The sequence below is a fragment of the Triticum aestivum genome, chromosome 5D (assembly GCF_018294505.1).
Source record: "Triticum aestivum cultivar Chinese Spring chromosome 5D, IWGSC CS RefSeq v2.1, whole genome shotgun sequence".
In the NCBI taxonomy this organism is placed as follows: Eukaryota; Viridiplantae; Streptophyta; class Magnoliopsida; order Poales; family Poaceae; genus Triticum; species Triticum aestivum.
The window spans coordinates 563,098,574-563,121,100 of NC_057808.1; the positions used below are offsets into that span (position 1 = coordinate 563,098,574).

The following is a 22,527-nucleotide window of genomic DNA, read 5'->3' on the forward strand; positions in this document are numbered from 1 at the left end:
TTATTTCCGTGCTTGGTTTATCAACGCTACTGTTATGCCTAAACATGGCTTAGATTAAAGTGAAGGCAACATGTGGTGCATGTCGAAAGTAATATTAATCCTAACTTGATCAGGTTTGGATTAGTACTACTTTCGACATGCACCACATGCTTGTTGCCTTCACTTCAATCCAATCCATGTTCATTTCACCCACTGATATATAATAACTCTTCATGCCCGCATCATGCATCATCATAATAACAAGTCCTACTAATCATCATCATACAACTTCTACTCGTTATTCATAACAAGTCATACGATCATCATCCTCATAGTCATCGAACCAACCCTACTCAATTGTTCTAGGCACATTATCATCAGTATTAGGTAGGACCTAAATACCCTCTTTAAGGTAAAATAGCAAAAAACAATATAGACCCCGACTCTCCATTATGAAGAATGGAGATCATCCTGTCTCCAATTCTTGCGCTTCGCTTCCTTTTGCTTCCAAGAACCTCCTTACGACTGTCCATACATTTTTTCAATTCCTTGATTTTCATGTCTCCACTTCTTTTAGAAATCTGGTATGGACAGTTCAGATTCGTAGGATGACCTGGACGTATGTTCAAAACATCAAGGCGACCACTCTGATACATCAGATGAGGCACACAATCCTCTGGGATTATCTGTTGAAAAACATAGTAATAACTTCATAGTTAGCAATGATGTACCAGTTTTAGAAGTATGCAAAAGATGCACGGATGTCGTAATTGTAAAAAATCTTACCAGGGTATCTCCATAGTAGTTACCGTAGTTCAACACGTGCACTAGTGGCACGTATTGACCATAATGTGGAGGAGTTTTACAATAGATATTGTAATTCTCAAGATCAGTACAAAATCCGACCAGATGAGTTTTCTCCTTATAAGTTAACTCAGAGCCATCGGTGTAGTAGGTTCTGTCTACCATGTTCCGCACATTGTTTGAACAATCAAATAAGTTGTCAATGGAAATAAGCTGTCAACTATTTTGAAATGAAAAATATAAATTAGCTAATAACTATGTTTGAGAAACCCACATAGCGGTAGAATTGAAGGCGTATCAACAAGGACCCAAATGTCCATATTGTCTTGCTCGATGTCAGGATCACCAAGATCCATGGTGACAAGCATACCCTCATCAAAACCATACATCTTGCAAAATGCTTCCCAATTTTTGCAACCAAAATGGGTTATGCTCTCAGAATTATACAGATTTACTTCAAAATCCATATCATGATGGGTCCTCAGGTGAATTTTTTTTGTTTCCATACTTTCATGGTCTTCAAAATCCATCCTCTCCAAGACGTAGCGTCTTGCATGGCATGGGATAAGCTAGTCGAATTGTAAAAGATGAAAAGTACACGTTGAAATAGTTGAAGTCGTGCTTAATTATGAAAAAATGACACTTGTCGTCGTTGCGTACCGTTTCAACATCGAAGGTCTCCTCCAGCTTAATGCTGAAGCGCCGATCTTCGTCCAGGTGAGGCCTGTCGCACAGACCTCGGTCGTCATGGCACCAGTCGCACTCCCCCGGGAGACTTTCGTTGTCCGAGTACGACATTTCCTATGTTCATAATTCAAATATTAAACGTCTACAATTAAATATATGTACTAAAAAACCTAAGTTAGATCATTATTATTCATCACGGGTTGACTATCGGTCTGTCGAGTCTTTTCTTTAAAACTCTCAGCTCACGTGGTGTATACATTCGACCGTTGGTGATGGTCGCTCCTCCTTTCATCCCCGAGTGCATTACACCAAAATGTCTAGCACACGGGAATGAAGGAGAAGCGACCCCCACGACAACAGTCGGGATTCTTCGTCCTCTCATATATATATGGTGGAACTCTCCCTCACTGATTCCTCTCTGACATTTGCGACCGTCGGTGATGGTATCTCCTCCTTTCGTTCCCGAGTGCATTACAACAAATTGTCTAGCACACGGGAACGAAGGAGAAGCTACCCCCACGACAACAGTCGGGATTTTTCGTCCTCTCATATATGGTGGAGACTCGACAGACTTAAAGTCAACCCGAAATATCGTTTAATTATCTTTCTAAAAAAGGATTTGGCTGGTCTCACCTCGAGGTCGGAGGGGGTCGGTGACGGGGACGACGGCGGGGATGATGGAGGGGGGGGGGGGCTCCTAGATTTCTGCGAAAAGAAAAACCCTATAAGCTATCAACTAATCATATGCATACGCCTTGCATAGTGCTCTCCAATTTTAGCATTCAAAGTAGGAGTAGTTTTCCAATTTGAGCATTCAATAAGCAAAATCAAATCGCAAAATAAAGTAGTATTCAAATTAGGATGCATTCAATTATAAGCAAAACTACATCATCTCCATGCGTCCGTACATCGTCGAATATTATCACTAATACACCTCGAATACTATCATACATATAGCATTGCTAGTACAACTAGAACCGTAGCGCCCGACGGGTATCGGCGCAGGCGGTGGACACCCAAAGAGAAGGAACCATCACAGGATCATAGCTCCAGTGAGATCCCTGAAGAACCTGTCAGGTATTGTCGAACCTGCCCTCCAACGCAACCATGTAGGGACGGACGTGCTCGTCCTCCTCGCTGACACGGTGACGTACCACCTCCGCGGTGTCCGGAAGCCTCGGCACCATCACTGGCCCACGCGACCGCCACCAAACAAGGATCGGGTCAACGACGGGCTGGCTCCTCACCAACCTACGCCCCCCGGAAGGTAGCACCTCCCAAAACCAGCCCGGCGGAGCCCAGTCCCGGACATGGCCCCTCTGATCAAGCCGACCTCCTCCGCCGAGTCGACGACGAGGATGCGGGATAGGCATCGTCGACGTCGATGCAGGAATAATTGCTTTAACTAAAAAATAAACTAGTTCTATTAATTTTCTTGCTAAAAATAAACTACTTCTATAGTAAAATAAACTAGTTTTATTAAATCAACTAGTTCAACTACTAAGCACTTACTATAAATAGAATAAATTAGTACTTACTAAAAATAAACTAGTTTAACTAGTTCTATTATTTTTCTAACTAATTCTATTAAACACTTTCTAAGTAGTACTTACTAAAAGTTATCGGGGAGGGGGGTATATCGACAACGACATACCCGATAAAAAAATTAGAAGAGGAAGAAGAAGAAGAAAAAGAGGAGAAGAAGAAAGAAATAGAGGAGGAGCTCGAAGAAAAAAAAAGAAAAAAAAGAGGAGAAGAAGAAGGAATAGAGGAGAAGAAGAAGAAATAGAATAATATATTATTCTATTTCTTCTTCTTCTCCTCTATTCCTTCTTCTTCTCCTCTTTTTCATCTTCTTATTTATTTCTCCTCTTCTTCCTCTCCTCTTCTTCTTATTCTTCTTCTTCTCCTCCTTCTTCCTCTTCTTATTTTCCTTTTTTCTCTCCTTCTTTTTCTTCTAAATATGAACGTATACATAAATGACTTTGATCATACACAATTTTCCTATACATGCACAATATGAACATATACATAAATTGACAAAGAAAATTCTATGAAAAAAAATCAAAAAAATTCTATGAACAAAATTACAACAGAAAAAAATCATAAAAATTCTATGAACAAAATTACAACAGAAAAAAATCATAAAAATTCTATGAAAAAAGTGACATATTCTTTGCAAATGAACATACAAACATTTACATATTCAACAATAATATCACAAAAAAAATCTAAACTACACATCTAAATTAATACAACTAAATTACAACAACTAAATTAACTACACATCTAAACTACACATCCAAATTAATACAACTAAATTACAACATCTAAACTACACATAATAGGGGGCGCGGTGGCGCGGCGGCAGCGGCGCCGGCCATTACAGGGAGGAGGGGATCGGGGCGGCACTCACAGGGTGTGCGGTGACGGCGATGAGGAGGCAGGGCCGGCGGCGTCGGGGCAGGGGTGGCGCGGGGCAGCGACGGCGTCGGGGCGGCGCGGGACGACATCGGGGCGGCGCGTCGGAGGCAGGGGCGACGACGGCGATGGCGAGGCAGATGGGCAGCCTGGCGGCGTCGCGGCGGGAGAATGAGGAACTGAACAAAAAATTCACAAGTCCTGGTTATATAGACGAGGCATTGGTCCCGGCTCGTGGCACAAACCGGGACCAATGCCCTCCTTTAGTCCCGGTTGGTTCCACCAGCCGGGACCAAAGGTCTCTTTTCAGCAGTCCAAAGGGCGGGAAGCAGAGGCCTTTGGTACCGGTTGGTGGCACCAACCGGTACTAAAGGAGGGCATTGGTCTCGGTTGGTGTCACGAACCGGTACCAATGCACCCCTTTAGCCCCGGTTGGTGGCATCAACCGGGACCACATGCCTCGTGCTGCCCGTGCCCAAATGTTTAGTCCCACCTCGCTAGCTGAGAGGGGCGCGCAGTGGTTTATAAGCCCCACTGCCGCACCCCTCTCGAGCTCCTCTCCATTGCAGGCTTACGGGCCTAATTGTCACTGTTATGCCTGTTGGGCCAACTGGGCCTTCTGTGGGCCTGAATCCTGGCCCATGGATGGGTTTCAGTCGTATTCAGGCCGTGGTGGCCCAGTAGGTGGCATATTTTTTATTTTTTCCCTTTTTTTGTTTTCTTTTTTGCTTTATTTATTCTGTTTTGTTTCTACTTACAACAAAAAAATTATTTATTTTATTTTATTTTGTTTCTAATTACTTATTTATTTTACTTTATGATAATTCTTTTTGCTATTAAAGTTTCTAACAAAAAAGTTCTTTACGAAAATTCTTTTTGCTTTTAATGATTTTGAACAGAAAATATTTCGATAATTGTAGTTGCATCAATTTTATATAATTTTAGTTTCAATAATACTAGAGGTTGCTTATAATGTTTTGAACAGAAAATACTTTGATAATTTTAGTTTTATAAATTTTATTTATGTTATTAAAGTTTATTTTATTTTATTTTATTTTGTTTCTACTTATATATTTTATTAAAGTTTATATTATTTTGTTTCTAATTACTTATTTATTTTATTTTATGATAATTCTTTTTGCTATTAAAGTTTGTAACAAAAAAGTTCTTTATGAAAATTCTTTTTCCTTTTAATGATTTTGAACAGAAAATACTTTGATAATTTTAGTTGCATCAATTTTATATAATTTTAGTTTCAATAATACTAGAGGTTTATCTTCAGTGTTCAAAATGCACCAATCAAAGCCACATCTGTTACAAAGAGATTTCATTTTGAAAACTTATTTGAACTCCTGACTTTTTGTGTGTTCAAAATGCATCATTCAAAGCCACATCATCAATTTTCAACCCTTTCTGACTTCATTTGTTATTTTTCATGCATTTACTGATTATTTTGAGCTATAAGACCCTGAAATTGATAAGCATTTCAAATGAACTGTGAAAAGGTTGAAAGTTGGCATGGTATCATCATTTCATCCACATAGCATGTGCAAGAAAGTTGAGAGGGTTACGGCAAAAACTGGATGCACTTCATGTACAAAACGGACAATCTCTTTCGAAGTATCAGGATTTCATACGGAACCCGTCTGTTACAACAGGCATTTCAAATGAACTACGAAAAGGTTGAAAGTTGGCATGGTATCATCATAATAGTTGTGGAGAGAAAGTCTTCACTTTTTCTTCGCTTGTGTCCTTTCCTTATTGCGCCGTAACCATGGATAATCTTCATCATTTATCAGGATGCTTGGGTCAGCCTTGACTTTGAAGGGAGGAATTTCATGAAACTTTTCATAATCTTCGGACATGTCTGCCTTGCCCTCCACTCCCACGATGTCCCTTTTTCTTGAAAGAACTATGTGGCGCTTTGGCTCATCGTATGATGTATTCGCTTCCTTATCTTTTCTTTTTCTCGGTTTGGTAGACATGTCCTTCACATAGATAACCTGTGCCACATCATTGGCTAGGACGAACGGTTCGTCACTGTACCCAAGATTGTCCAGATCCACTGTTGTCATTCCGTACTGTGAGTCTACATGTACCCCGTCTCCTGGCAGATTGACCCATTTGCACTTAAACAAAGGGACCTTAAAATCATGTCCGTAGTCAAGTTCCCATATGTCCACTATGTAACCATAATATGTGTCCTTTCCCCTCTTGGTTGCTACATCAAAGCGGACACCGCTGCTTTGGTTGGTGCTCTTTTGATCTTGGGCGATCGTGTAAAATGTATTCCCATTTATCTCGTATCCTTTGTAAGTCAATACAGTCGAAGATGGTCCCCTGCACAACGAGTACAGCTCATCACAAACAGTGTTGTCACCTCTGAGACGTGTTTCCAACCAACTGCTGAAAGTCCTGATGTGTTCACATGTAATCCAGGCGTCGCACTGCTCCGGGTGTTTGGAGCGCAGACTGTTCTTGTGTTCATCGACATACGGGGTCACCAAGGTAGAGTTCTGTAGAACTGTGTAGTGTGCTTGAGACCAAGAATATCCGTCCCTGCATATTATTGTGTCCCCTCCAAGCGTGCCTTTTCCAATTAGTCTCCCCTCATACCGCGATTTAGGGAGACCTATCTTCTTAAGGCCAGGAATGAAGTCAACACAAAACCCAATGACATCCTCTGTTTGATGGCCCATGGAGATGCTTCCTTCTGGCCTAGCGCGGTTACGGACATATTTCTTTAGGACTCCCATGAACCTCTCAAAGGGGTACATATTGTGTAGAAATACGGGGCCCAGAATGACAATCTCGTCAACTAGATGAACTAGGACGTGCGTCATGATATTGAAGAAGGATGGTGGGAACACCAGCTCGAAACTGACAAGACATTGCACCACATCACTCCTTAGCCTTGGTATGATTTCTGGATCGATCACCTTCTGAGAGATTGCATTGAGGAATGCACATAACTTCACAATGGCTAATCGGACGTTTTCCGGTAGAAGCCCCCTCAATGCAACCGGAAGCAGTTGCGTCATAATCACGTGGCAGTCATGAGACTTTAGGTTCTGGAACCTTTTCTCTGGCATATTTATTATTCCCTTTATATTCGACGAGAAGCCAGTCGGGACCTTCATACTAAGCAGGCATTCAAAGAAGATTTCCTTCTCTTCTTTGGTAAGAGCGTAGCTGACAGGACCTTCATACTGCTTTGGAGGCATGCCGTCTTTTTCATGCAAACGTTGCAGGTCCTCCCATGCTTCAGTTGTATCTTTTGTCTTACCATACATGCCCAAGAAGCCTAGCAGGTTCACGCAAAGGTTCTTCGTCACGTGCATCACGTCGATCGAAGAGCGGACCTCTAGGTCATTCCAGTAGGGTAGGTCCCAAAATATAGATTTCTTCTTCCACATGGGTGCGCGTCCCTCAGCATCATTCGAAACAGCTAGTCCGCCGGGACCCTTTCCAAAGATTACGTGTAAATCATTGACCATAGCAAGTACGTGATCACCGGTACACATGGCGGGCTTCTTCCGGTGATCTGCCTCGCCTTTGAAATGCTTGCCTTTCTTTCGACATTGATGGTTGGTCGGAAGAAATCGACGATGGCCTAGGTACACATTCTTCCTGCATTTGTCCAGGTATATACTTTCGGTGTCAGCTAAACAGGGCGTGCATGCGTGGTATCCTTGTTTGTCTGTCCTGAAAGGTTACTGAGAGCGGGCCAATCGTTGATGGTTACAAACAGCAATGCGTGCAGGTTAAATTCCTCCTGTTTGTGATCATCCCACGTACGTACACCGTTTCCATTCCACAGCTGTAAAAGTTCTTCAACTAATGGCCTTAGGTACACATCAATGTCGTTGCCGGGTTGCTTAGGGCCTTGGATGAGAACTGGCATCATAATGAACTTCCGCTTCATGCACATCCAAGGAGGAAGGTTATACATACATAGAGTCACAGGCCAGGTGCTGTGATTGCTGCTCTGCTCCCCGAAAGGATTAATGCCATCCGCGCTTAAACCAAACCATACGTTCCTTGGGTCACGTGCAAACTCAGCCCAGTACTCTCTCTCGATTTTTCTCCACTGCGACCCGTCAGCAGGTGCTCTCAACTTCCCGTCTTTCTTACGGTCCTCACTGTTCCATCGCATCAACTTGGCATGCTCTTTGTTTCTGAACAGTCGTTTCAACCGTGGTATTATAGGAGCATACAACATCACCTTCGTAGGAACCCTCTTCCTGCGGGGCTCGCCGTCAACATCACCAGGGTCATCTCGTCTGATCTTATACCGCAATGCACCGCATACCGGGCATGCGTTCAAATCCTCGTACGCACCACGGTAGAGGATGCAGTCATTAGGGCATGCATGTATCTTCTGCACCTCCGATCCTAGAGGGCATACGACCTTCTTTGCTGCGTACGTACTATCGGGCAATTCGTTATCATTTGGAAGCTTCTTCTTCAATATTTTCAGTAGCTTCTCAAATCCTTTGTCAGGCACAACATTCTCTGCCTTCCACTGCAGCAATTCCAGTACGGTACCGAGCTTTGTGTTGCCATCTTCGCAATTGGGGTACAACCCTTTTTTGTGATCCTCTAACATGCGATCGAACTTCAGCTTCTCCTTTTGACTTTCGCATTGTGTCCTTGCATCGACAATGACCCGGCGGAGATCATCATCATCGGGCACATCGTCTGGTTCCTCTTGATCTTCAGCAGCTTCCCCCGTTGCAGCATCATCGGGCACATCGTCTGGTTCCTCTTGATCTTCAGCAGCTCCCCCCATTGCAGCATCACCGTATTCAGGGGGCACATAGTTGTCATCGTCCTCTTCTTCTTCACCGTCTTCCATCATAACCCCTATTTCTCCGTGCCTCGTCCAAACATTATAGTGTGGCATGAAACCCTTGTAAAGCAGGTGGGTGTGAAGGATTTTCCGGTCAGAGTAAGACTTCGTATTCCCACATTTAGGGCATGGACAACACATAAAACCATTCTGCTTGTTTGCCTCAGCCACTTCGAGAAAATTATGCATGCCCTTAATGTACTCGGAGGTGTGTCTGTCACCGTACATCCATTGCCGGTTCATCTGCGTGCATTATATATAATTATGTGTGTCAAAAGTAAGAAAATTAGACAAGTATCTATCTAAAGTAAGAAAATCAAACAAGTATCTATCTAAAGTAAGAAAATCAGAAAGAAGATAAGAACAAGAGGCTCACCACGGTGGTGCCGGCGACGAGATCGGCGCGGGCGATCGACGGCGGTGAAAACGGGGACGGGTGTGACGGACTGCTAAACCTAGACAAATCTCGGGAAAAATGGAGCTCCGAGGTCGAGCTTCGAGAGGAGAAAGTTTAACTAGTGTGGCTCGGGCATTTCATCGAACACCTCATGTGCATAGGAGGTGAGCTGGAGCACCCAATGCCCTCCCCCTCGCCGGCCAGCAAAAAACAGAGCACTGTGGAGTGCTCTGCTGCGGTGATGGGGTATATATAGGCAACTTATTTGTACCGGTTCATGGCAAGAACCGGAACTAAATCCCACCCTTCTGTACCGGTTCTAGGCACGAACCGGTACCAATGGCTGTGGGCCAGGAGCGCGGCCCATTGGTCCCGGTTCGTGCCTAGACCGGGATAAATGGATCCAGACGAACCGGGACCAATGCCCACGAGGCCCCGGCCGGCCTCCTGGGCTCACGAACCGGGACTAATGCCCCCCATGGGTCCCGGTTCGTGAAGAACCGGGACTAATGGGCTGGCCAGGCCCGAACCAAAGCCCTGTTTTCTACTAGTGTTCCTGGTACCTAAGGATATTAAAGTCGCCTCCAATAAGCATTGGGTGTGGATTATCCTTAGCTAGGTTCACCAATTCCCGCAGGAAAGCGGATTTATTCTAATCTTGGGCAGCCCCATAGACCGCGACCAGACTCCATGTAAAATTATCAGCTCTGTTTCGGAGATGGAATTTGATGTGAAATTCACCAACCGAAAAAGATAACAATTCCATGGTTGTTGTCTGTATCCCAAGTAAGATTCCTCCGGACCTTCCACGTGGTGGTAAACAATGCCATGTGTAGTCAAAACCACCAGATAGGTGGTCAAAGACATGTGCACGGAAGTCACATTTACCTGCCTCGGAAATTGCTACAAAATCCAACCCATGCTCTCGCACAAAATCACCGACGTGTTTATGTTTAGCCAAGTCTGAAAGACCTCTGCTATTCCAAAACATGCCTCTCATGTGGAAACTCAGGTTGGGTTGGATATCTTCGCCTTTTTGGACGATTTTTGTTTCTTTTTTGAGGAATGAGATTTAGACTTACGCGAAGATGCGGTGAAGTCACAAAATATGGACCCCGGTCGTGCATCATGTAATCTAACCTCAGTTACTGCACCAACCAAGTGGGAGAGAAGCGGACCATCATATGTGGCCGCCGATTCCTCCTCCTCAGTTTTAGGGTACAGCAGGGGGCTTGAACACTTAGGAGAAACCTTTAATCGGTCGATCTTCATGTGTTTTAGCGCCCCCATCGACATACGCATATCATTATTATTATTTCCAATTGTAATTCCGACGTTATTTAAACTAGAACAAATACGAGTACTGGAAAAGGAAAGAAATGATTTATTGCAAGTTGTACCTATCGATGAGTCCAGATTACGCTCCGCCTGACGCTGCATCGCCTTCGAGAGAGAGTTCTCGTCCGTGGTCGAGGACCCGTCAGCGGAGGAGAAGTGACGGTCGCTACGCCGGATGGGAGTAGTCTTCACATTGGTCGGAGTAGGGTGGCGCGTCCGTAGCGGCGTTGGAGCAGAACGAGGCGATCCCAATGGTGCAGCAGCTCCAGGCCCCGGTGGTACATCAGCAAGACAGCAACGGGTGCCGAGATCTTCTTGATGTGCCCCATGGCTTGACCGAGTTGAACCGCAGCAGTCAGAGGACAGAGAGGCGCACTCTGTTGCATTGTCGACGACACATGAGTAGGCGTAACCTTGGTCTGAGCAGGCATAGGCTGAACGCATCGGCTACGTGCAGCTTCGGTTGGCCAGAGCCACGCAACTCCACAGGTGAGCACATGCTAGCTGATGCATCCATGCAAGTAACCGTACCTATGCATGTCTCTGCCCCTTTGCCTGTAGTTGCACCCATCAATCCATGCACCCCTTTGGCAGATAACGCATGCTGCTGCTGAAGCTGGTGCGGCGTACGTTCCGTCGGAGGCACAGTTGAGCCTGAGTTGACAGATGTCGAGACCGGAGGCGGCACCGGCGACAACGACGACGAAGTGTAACCTGTAACAAACTCGCCGTACATGTTCGAGGATCCTGTAGTGTGCGGCAGCTCGGATAACGGCGCGGCGAGGGATGAACCCATACAGTCTCCAGAGAAACATAAGATGGGACATCTTCAACTTTCCATTCTTTGAAAGAAATCTCAATGCCGTGCGACTTGACTCAAACCTCTAGGTCAGCCATTCGGTGGAGATCGTCAAAGGAGGGGAATGACACCAAAAAGGCGTCCTTGCCATGCGGAATAGCCTCCCACTTCCATTGAGCCTGGGTCTGAATGATTCTAGCAATCTCAGCTTCAAGCACTGCTGCGGGTAGCTCCCTGCCGGAGACCGAGACCAAGGCAGTTCGCGACGTCGATGGAGAAGTGTCCACGTCTTTGCACACATGCTCTGGGATTTGAATGAACATGGTAGCATTAGAACCCTGTCCAAAAACGATGCCGAGGGCCGGGGCTGCTTCAGAACGGGACAACGGAATAGAGCGTGCTTGAAATTGTTGCAAATGTAGCAATAGTGCACCAGAGAACAGTCCTTGGACAGATGATCATTGGACCGGCATTTGAAACAATACATCTTTTCTTTCTTAGCTTTCGGCACATTGACAACAGCCCCCTCCCGTTGAGCGGCAACCGTGCCACCGGAATTGGCCATGGGCGGGATGCCCTGGGAGACTGCCAAGTTTGCATTAACGGGGGGGAGCCTGAAGTGTCAGCCCTCCAGATACGTCAGGCCGACGCCCCTTCTTCTTCCTCTTATTGTTTCCTCATGTGTTTGACAGACCTGTACCAAAGGCGAACCCCTGCCTGCTCATATTCGTAGGAGCAAGCTGAAAGGGGCCCGAGCCTAGGTAGGGGGCTTGTTGAACAGTCGCATTAACCGGGCCAGTTGGGAAGGGCTGCTGCCTGGCCGGAGCGCCAAACCTAGGAGGTCCAGCGGCGGAAGATATGGATATCTTTTACCAACAGAGATCGATGCCTCATGAGAGATGGGTGCATGGGGGAATATTGGAATAGGCGCCACGGTGTGAATCTTTAATTCGAGATGCGCTTAGAGCATCTCCACTCATTTGCCTCCCCAGGAAGCATTGTTTTCGCCGCTTGGGGGGCTGTCGGCGAAAAATTTGGCCTGCACATTTTTCCACTCATTGCGCCCCACGATCAGTGTGGGGCTCCCACGTAGGCAGCGGCATTTCGTCGAGCATCTTGCCCGCAGCGGCGTCGACGACCTCCTCGGCCCGCGCCCAGTGGAGGAGCGCGAGCGTCGACGGGGAAGGAGGCGATGAGTCCAGCAGCCGGAGGCCGACGTCGAGCCGCCCCATGCCCCACTCCCTCGCCCCGTGCCCGGTCCCTCGAGCCGACGGGGAAGGAGGCGACGCCGGCCGACACGCCGCTGCTCCTCTGGCTGCAGGGCTGCTCGGGCCTCGTCGACGATCTCTTCGAGCTCGGTCCCTACCGCCAGAGCAGCAATGGTGTCCGCCGGCGCGCCCCCTGCAGCACGCGGCCGACCCGGCCCTGGAGCTCGTCCCCACCGGCCGACGAGGCCGACATCATCTGGGGCACCGGTGTCGTCCCCGCCAGCCGACCCATTCGGGCGGGCCCGTGCCTGCGCCGCGCCCGCGCACCGCGAGCTCGCCCGTGTCGGCGCCACACCGGCGCCCACTGGATGTATGGAGGAGCGGCAGCGGCGAGCAGGGCGTGGGCGGCGTGGGCGCCATCTCCTGGTCGCACCAGCGCGTCCGGCCCAACTGCAGGAGGAGCGCGTCGTGGCCGTGCTTCCGGTGGTGGCGCGCGTAGTCCACCAGCCGGCCCCCGAGCTCCTTCATCATGCCGTCCCCCTCCTCCGCGTGTTGCCCCGGACCTGTGCGCCGCGAGGCGAGGGCGGCGGCATGCCGGGCGAGGCGTTGGGCGTGGGAGTTGGTGGGTGAGAGAAGGAGAAGAGAAGAGAGAGGAATTGCAGCTCGGCCTCGAGAGACGAGAGAGAGAGAGAGAGAGAGAGAGAGAGAGAGAGAGGATGGGTGTGTGGAGGGGAGCACGTGGGTGGGCCAGGGAGGGAAAGGGAAGAGAGAGGAGAGAGACGGTGGCATGTGGGTCAGCGCATGCAAAACGGCGAATTAAGCCCCTCAGGTGCCCCACCAGCTCCCTGGGTTTGCGTCGGGGTCGCCGGCTCAGTTTTTGGCCAGATCTAACGCTAATCGAGCTCGTGGGGGCGCGAGTAGGACTTTTTTTTTCCGCCAGCAGTGAAAAAGTGCTCCTGGGGGCCTTTCTGGGGGCGGGTGGAGATGCTCTTAGACGAGTGGTTGGATGGCTATCCAAGGGTTGAAAACATGAATGAAATGACATAAAGGAAAACGACATGTTCACATGCATGCAAGCTGTATGATCAATCCCGTTGTGGCATTATGCTTGAAATGACATATATATGGACCTCTTTCGCCAAAAGGGGGCCAAATTAAAAGCCTAGACCTAGATCCTCTAATCCTCATAATTAAAAGCCTAATGTGATTTTAATCTCCTTCCTCCAATTCGACGGTGACTTTTAGCTCTGGATGACGGAGCGCTGCCGGATCGTGAAGACCGTACGCTTATAACTCACAGAGAGGTCGTGCTTTCGGTCTTCCATTCGAGGTCCTATTCGTGGGTTGTTCACCGGATCGCTCATCTACAGTTTAAGATACTCCAAGTACGATCTACACCGACTCATCTACCTCGCTGCAACTCGCAGTTGGTAACGATCTGATCCAAACCTGCCTTGACAGCGTCCAAAACGACCTCCGGTTCAGACCCAAGCCATGCAGTAGTTCGGCCTTGAGTTATACCAAAGTTTTCCAAAACATGACTAGAAGAATTACCACTATGACGAATATGAATAATCAAGAACTACGTTCGGACATGCTATCTATAATCTCTCTTATAAGAAACGCATACTTGGATCTGTTTGTATCTCCGCTTCTTTCTCACCATATTGACTTCATAATTGGATGGCAATCCCATGGGGTTGAAGACATGAATGAAATGCCAAGAGGAAGAAAGAGAGGCATTCATGCGAGCTCTAGGATCGATCCCGTTCATGGCATTTTGCTTGTTTCTATTTTGGAAGATATGGATATCTTTTTGAACAGAAGATATGGATATCTTTTACCAACAGAGATCGATGCCTCATGAGATGGGTGCATGGAGGAACACTGAAATAGGCGCCGCGGTGTGAATCGTTAATTCGAGATGCGCTTAGACGAGTGGTTGGATGGCAATCCAAGGGTTGAGAACCAATGAGAACATGAATGAAATGACAAAAGGGAAAACGACATGCTCACATGCATGCAAGCTGTAGGATCGATCCCGTTGTGGCATTTTGCTTGTTTCTACTTTTGGAAGATACATATGGACCTCTTTTGCCAATAGAGATTGTTGATGCCTCAACCGCTCATGCATGAGCAGTGTTGAACACGTGTTACTAAAGTAGTGGCACGGATGTCGATGTGAGCATGCAAAGGTAACCCAACTGCTTGTACCACAAGATATATCATTGAGGAACCGTATGCGGATGGAGGCCATTGATCAGGACCGTCGATATTCGACGACAGCGGGACGTGGTCGTGGTGGCTGTTGCTGGTGCGTACGCGCGTACATATGCATGCGTCATGCGTGTAATCTTATTTCTGTGCATCTTCTGTGGACCCTGCTAGCTCTTGATTGATCGAGCCCAGCACTTTCAGAGTTACATACCCTGTTTGCCTCAAGTGTGTTTGTCGCTTGAGATTTTGGTTTAATCCTGAGATAATATTTGATTAGTTATCTTTGACGTCACTTTCTTACCATAGTATAAAGAACATGGTGGCTACATTTTTTTTTCCTAAGAACCATTTTCTTTGACATCCATTTTCGTGCGTAGCGCCTACATATTTTTTTCCCGACAACCATTTTGCATACTGTCAGAAGAAACGAATTTCTTGTAACAACTAACTTTAAAAACTTACCTACAAGTCGTGATCAGATTTATCTTAAAAAGTTTCATGAATTAAAAAAATGTTTATGAATTTGAAATATTTTCACATATTTTTCAAAATCATGAATAGAAAAATGTTCACAAATTGTAACAATTGTTTACGAATTTAGTAAATTTTAACAGATTTTGAAAAAGTTCAAGAATTTGAAATTTTTTCGTGAATCTAAAAAATATTCAAGATTTTTATAAAAAGTTCAAATATCAAGAAGGGGTCAGGAAATAAAAATTGTTCATGAATTTTACGAAATATTTGTTGATTCAAATCAATCACGAACTATTCGAGTTCGTGAATTTTAATGTATTCAAGAAATTTAAAATGTTCACAAAGTATTTAAATATTGTATAATTAAAAATTCACAAACTATAAAAAATATTCACAATTTTAGAAAATGTTTAAGAAATTAAAAATGCGTTTGAATTTCAGGAACATAAAATTGTTTCCGAATTTCAAACAATATTGACAAAATAAAAAAAATTGCAAATTTATTTAAAGACATCTAAAATTTAAAAATATTTATGATTTTTAATTTTTTGCGCAACCAAAAATGCTTGTGCATTTTCAAAAATGTTATTAAAGTAAAGTAATATTCGATAATTTAAGAAATTATCCCATATTGTGAAAACAAATCTTGAATTAAAAAGGTATTAAAAGATAGAAAGAAAGGGAAAACGGAAAAATCCAAAAAGAAAGGCTAAAAACCATGGAGACGAATTCATATATAAATGAGAAAATAACCAGATGGAAGCTTTCAAAACCTTGCCAGAACCAGCGCTGAAAACCTAAATGACCGACCCAAAGCATCTATAGAGAGGGTGCGCGTTTGACAGGAGGAAAAGGGCGTGCCCAGTGCAAGACGAGCTATATATATGTTTGCTGAATAACATGAGTATTTTTCATGAACAAATTTCTGATGTTGGTTCATCTTCAAGCTGGTAAACGTGCATCAACCAGCTTGCTTTCAGATCTTGTGCAGATTATATATCAAGCACCCGAATAGAATAGACGGCCCTTGGAAACAATCTGATTGAATCCAAGGTAGGATCAATTGTTGCACTTGCATGTAGGTGTCTAACAAAACTGCTAATCGGCTAGTAGTCACCGACACAGCTACGCGACGGTTTGCCGAGCAGGTGATCTGAAGTCTGAACACATCAAGGACAGCGCGAAGAGCCAGGGTCGCCTTGCCGACATGGCCGAATCTGAATCCTCCCTCTTTCTTCCTGTACAACATGTTGTTTACCTCCCCTGAGCTGCACCATACACACACATACGCCATCAGTCCAGTCTGTTTCGGTTCAGTTTGGTACACGACAACGGTTCCATGGTGTGAAGCAAATGCAGATGCAAAACTTACCGGTCGAGCTGCTCGCATCATCCACCGTCAGCGGCAACATCTCGATGAAACATCCCGCTGCGCATATCCTGCAACCAGTTCGTGCCACCTTTTCTCAGATACAAGAATGTATATATACTAACTCTCATCGCAATACCAGAATTCCCTTCTTGGCGCAGAACTATCAAGAATCAATCAATGTTGAATGCTCGCACGACATGGCAAACGAAAGGTGTATACTTGTCAAACTAAATAGGCCTGACAGTGTTCCATTTTCTACATACCCAGCAACAACGGTTCAGTTAGTACCAAAGGTTCAACAACAAGCTGATGATTACCTTGGTGAGGACGGTCTCCCCATATATCCTCCTCCACATCGGAGTCCTAGAGCCCAGCAGCAACAGAGAAGACCAAAACTACTGACTCCTTGGCGCCCTTCATGTGCACAACTTGTTAGTCTCCTTCTCCTCGATCTTCCTCAGGAACTACTGACTGTCCTGGGTGCATTCTGCATCAACCAGCGAGAGTTTATCCATACACCATTTCTGCGGGCCAAGTGCAGTGAGCATGCGTGGAGTAAACGATCTTCAGCTCGCCATGCCGCAACCTTGCTTCCCAGAAGACTGACAAGGGTTCCACATCACAAAGTATTAGAAACTAGTCACAGAAATTGGAATCTGTAAAGTAAAAGAAGAAAACAGGAATTGGAAAGGAGAGATTGCAGATATAAGTGCCACTGTTCGCTCATACTAGGACTGATTGATAGAGCGCCTAGGGCTTTAGCAGACATGAATTTTAGTACCCAAAAAATGAAAACAAATCACTTAAGCCCGCAATTTCCAGAATTACAAAATAAAATCAACACGTAGACATTAACATCATTACCATCCATACAAACCACCAGACCAATCAACAATTTGCACAATGTTTCTAATACTTCCACCTTTTGGTTGGACTAGCTGCCAAACTATTGGCAACCATCCAACAATGTGTATCACCGAGCTGCAGATTCTAACATTTGTGGTTCTGTAACGGATCCTCTTATAATATACATTCTAATAGTACAAACAAGAGAGAGCAGAAAGCATGCTTACAGAGATATTATTTGTAGTACAGAGGCAGAGGCAAGCAGTGGGAACAGATGCATGGTACTCAAATTTGGTGGTTTGAAGACGATGAAGCAGCATTAATTGACAGGTTTTGGACTGTCTTCCCATTAAGCCGAATGTATGGAACATGAGAGATGTTTAGCCAATCTGATCCTCCAGGTTTGAAATTGTCTTCCATGATGAAGCCATCCATAATCAATTCTTGGAGGTTCTGTGGCACAACTCCTTCCAGCGACAGGGGTTTTGTCTCCCTAATAATAAGTACTTTTAAGGAGGTAAGTCTGTTTAGTGTAGAAGGGAGTCGTTGCAGAAAATAGCAGTAAGCAAACTCGATTTTTTCGACAGATATTAGTTGTCCAAACCACTCTTCCTGCTCTGGGGTAAAATGAAGGGCCTCCAGATAAACGATGCACAGAGCACACACTGAGGGGACAAAAGAGTTCTTATGCAGCAAGCTAACATCTGTAACTATACTGCTAAGATGAAGTAAATCCTGCTCATCTTGTCTAACAGATTGGTCTGGGAATTCAGTAAGAATGCCAGGACAACCAAGAACATCAATATCCCTGAGGTTGGGAAAACATTGTAGCCCATCAATCAAACGTAGAGATCCACATTTTCGAAGATACAGATAATCCAGTGAATTCAACTGATGTCCAGAGAATAGCAGTGGGTGATCACAGTAAGATATCCTTAATTTTTTGAGACATGCCAAGAGTCCTACATATTGTGGCAGTGCCTTGACAAAGTTCCCGCAAGCTGAAATGTTAAGTTCTGACAACGAAGACACGGATGATAGGTTGGGCACTTTTTCCAGTAAAGGACAATTGTGAAGTTCAAATCTTGTGAGATGTGGAAGGAGAGGGCCATGATCTTCTTCTGCATGTGACCAATCTATCCAAGATGTCATCGAAGAAACTTTTAAGTCCTCCAAACTTGGGAGGCAACCAAAATGTGTTCCATCAACATGCTTCACTGATGGCAAGTTATCGAGAGTGAGATGCTTGAGTGAAGCGAATTTTCCAAATGGTGGAAGTACAGCTAGAAGTCGGCAGCTTCCAACATGAAGGGACTGCAGTTTTGTGAAGATGTGACCTTGCAAAATCCAGTGTGGTAAAGTTGTTGCCCCGTAACCTTCGATCATGAGCTCTTGAAGATTTGAGTGTGGCTGTAATCCTTCAAGTACATCTTTGGATACATTTCTCCCCTTCAACACCAAGGCTTCAAGGTGTTTCTTCCCAATCATATTGGCATCGGCTGCCTCAAGTGTGTTCTTAATGACGTGGATATTGCTTATGCAAATTTTCCCAGATAGCTCTTGCATGTTTTTCAATTCATTTATCATGAATCCGTTTCTCTTTCCAACACTGAAGTTCTCCAATTCTTGAAGTTGACTCAGTAGCCCAATACCAGGAATCAAAGAGAGAGCTGAAGCGTCAACATACAAGTGCCGCAAATTGGCAAGTGTATTAACACTTTGAGGAATAGAATTGCGGGTATATCCACGGAGGTATAAAACATGAAGATTACAAGGGAAGTTGCGCAAATTATTGACTCTTGTGAAAGAAAGATCAAAGAACCTCAATTTCTTTGAGGATGAAATGTGGGCAGGCATATTTGTCAGCACCTCCAAATAAGATAAGTCTAACACTCGAATGCTTCTTGAGTTGGCTAACATTTTGTCAACAACATCACAAATTTCAGTACTGTCACAATGACCAAACAGTAAGATTGTCCGCAGATTTTTATACTTGTTGAGTTCATGAATGTGCAGTTGATTACTAACTTGCAGAGCCAAATGGCGAGCAGTCGGTGATGCTCTGCTTGAGGTCTCTTTGTGGAGAAAGCATTCACATGAAGAAACACCAATTGCCAAAGCCCGTACTAGATCGTGCATGGTGTACCTCTTTTTGTCAAATGTAGCCTGGAAAAATGATCTTTGCACAAGTTCATCAAATAATTTACCTCCAATATCCTCTAATCTAGTGCCACCAGATTCGCTTTGTTCAATGAAATCATGAGAAATCCACATATTGACCAATCTATCTTTATCAAACAAGTAATTTCCTGGAAAAATGGAACAGAAAGCGAAGCACTGCCTTTCTCTAGGCTGTAGATCTTGATAACTAATCCCCATGTATGGAAGGATTTCACAAAGAACTTCACTCAGGTCCCACCAATCGCTCTCAAGGATGCTTCTCCACTGGTGTACCGTAAATCTGGATCTTAACAGATTTCCCATTACTTTTGCTGCTAATGGCAAGCCATCTAGTTTTTTTGCTATTTGTTCACCAATTAACAGAAGAATCTGATTGTTCTCCGCCACAACATCGCTGGTGCCAAATACATAATACTGGAAAGCTGACCAAAAACTCTCCCATGGCAAAGGTGCTAATGGAACTTGACACATTGTTGCTACTGCGTCTGCAACCCTTTTGCTTTGTGTTGTCACAAGAACTACACTTCCCGGCACTTCACGAGCTATGGCAGTAAGCAAAATATTCCAGTGAGCACACATCTCATCCCAAACACTGTCAAGCACAAGAAGGAATCTTCCTTCCTGCCGGATGCCATTTTGAATATTGTTGACAACTGTTTCCAGACTATCAGCACAGTCAAAAGATGAATCATTTCCTTTAAAAGAGCACAACATCTCCTGCAACGTCCTTTTCACACTGAAATGTTTTGAAACATACACCCATGCTCTGTGTCCAAAGTGACCCTTAACATTTTCATGATTGTAAATAACTTGAGCAAGGGTTGTCTTCCCAACCCCGCTCATACCAACAATTGGGATTACATCAACACCACCGATGGTGTACCTTGACCCAAGTTTTGCTCTGCTGCTGGATTCTGGTTCAGAGCCAGATGAACCCAAAATAGTTTTCAGTATCAACTCTATAACTTCATCGCGGCCAAACACCTTGACATCAATTGGAACACGAGAAGTAGTCTCACCCCCAACTCCCTCCTCCTTGATGGATGCTGAACTACTCTGCTTTAAGAGCTCCAGGAATGTGTTGGAGGTTGCACAGAGGTGATCTAGCTTCTGCACAACATATTCAAGCCTTTTCATGCCCTCATCAGGTACAACCAAACTTTTAAGGGCCCTAATCGACGATGAAACGAACTCGCTCATCTTGCGCTTTCCAAGGACTATGTCTTGACAATCAAATCTGTCAAGCACATCCTCAGCTTCATAGGCAGCATCATGGAGGTTCCCTAGCCACTTGGTAAGACTAGTGCTGGTGATAAGCTGGTTATCAGCGACCTCGGTTATGGCCTTCACCATGGTGAGGCTTGTGTGGAGCTTGGTCAAAAGCTCTTCAGTAGCATGGCTCAGATTATAGTTGCTCTCGAGGAAGTCAATCGCCTTGTCAACAGCACGCTGGATAACTGCTGATGAGAAACCACCAGCCACCTGCTCTGCAGCTGCAGACATCATGATTTGAACCCTGCAATAATGATAGGATTGGTTAGCATGTCTGTTAGTCTGTATGCAGTCGTGGAAAGTTGTCTCCTATATAAAGGAAAAGATGAACAGATTAACTTGATGAGCTCAATCTGGCAAGAGATCTTTACTTGACTGTAAGGATTACTTAATGCTGAAAGGCACCCTTTCAAGCACTTTGCCACGAAATGAATTTTACTACATGTATGAGTTGTCTCCTATATAAAGGAAAAGATGAACAGATAACTGATGAGCTCAATCTAGCAAGAGATCTTTACTTAACTGTAAGGATTAATTAATGATGAAAGGTACCCTTTCAAGCACTTTGCTACAAGATGAATTTATCTTCATGTATGAGTTAGCATTTATATATGCAGGCTTCATAGGCAGTACCAAAAATATGCTCTTTTAGTTCTACAAATGAATCGTGATTGTCACAGCCAAAAAACATTCAGTAAGTCAACAAGCAAGTTGGTCACCTGTCCAAAAATGTGGTCGTTGATCAAATTGGATACCAGCTTAAATATATGTTCTTTGAACAAGTTAATCACCTAATGAAATAACTGACCCCCAATTTTTTTTTACTCTGAAGAACACGACACGATATAAGTTTTTTAGCGGTGACCTATTTACCATCTAATCAATGTCAACAAACAACACCAACAAGAACATTGCCAAATCGTTTCTAATCACGAGTTCCCCTGTCCAAGTCGTTTCACCCACAAGAGCATTCTAAGTAGCATAATAAAGCTAAAATTGTTTATCCAGCGAAGCTCTAGGATTGTGCTCAATATACATAAATTATTTCATCTTAGTACCTATTATGTGCAAAATTCCTTGTTTTGTGATGTGTATATAAATAAGGGAGGATGCAAAACAATGGTTCAGCCTGTACATGTATGGTAGTGATGTAGGAAAACTTAATTTAGATGCAATCTTCCAAGAAATGAGCAGAACCTTAGATCCAAAAGACAATGGACTTGGAACAGAGCACAGAAGGAATTTTAGAAATTTTAGGAATTAGGCTTCAACTAGAAATGCTTAATTTAACATCACAGTTTTCATAATGAAGCGTACCTAAGATTTCCCTGAAAAATTTCCCAGAACTCCAACAGCTGCCTCCGACCTACCTCCTGCGGAGCTGGGGGGGGCGGGCACCTGGGAGAAGGAACGAGCCGGGGCGCCGGATTGTCGGCGCGCGGGCCAGCGACGTTTCCTGAACAGCAGGTCGACAGGGGATTGGAGCTGGGGCTCCTCCGCGGGAGAATGCGACGGCGGCAATCGGCAACGGTAGTAGCAGCAGCGAAGTAGTACGAGTAGTTTCTTTTCTTCTCGTACGTACTCCCTCCGTTCGGAATTACTTGTCGTAATATCTAGACGTATTTTAGTTCTAAATACATTCATTTCCGAGACAAGTAATTCCAAATGGAGGGAGCATAT

At 44.8% G+C, this 22,527-nt stretch overlaps 1 protein-coding gene across 1 annotated transcript; it reads right to left on the reverse strand.

Annotated features, from left to right (window-relative positions):
* Positions 1-16,072: 16,072 nt before the first annotated feature.
* On the reverse strand, positions 16,073-21,078 carry LOC123126257 (disease resistance protein RGA2-like). The gene is made up of 4 exons (XM_044546625.1): positions 17,622-21,078; positions 16,866-17,150; positions 16,549-16,616; positions 16,073-16,444 (listed from the first exon to the last, which is right to left on the reverse strand). Exon 1 carries the CDS (start codon positions 21,076-21,078, stop codon positions 17,680-17,682), a length of 3,399 nt encoding a protein of 1,132 aa, XP_044402560.1. The 3' UTR covers positions 16,073-16,444; positions 16,549-16,616; positions 16,866-17,150; positions 17,622-17,679.
* Positions 21,079-22,527: the final 1,449 nt, after the last annotated feature.

Excerpts from the sequence above, each read along its gene's own strand:
- LOC123126257 (XM_044546625.1), bottom strand. The coding sequence starts at position 21,078 with ATGTCTGCAGCTGCAGAGCAGGTGGCTGGTGGTTTCTCATCAGCAGTT.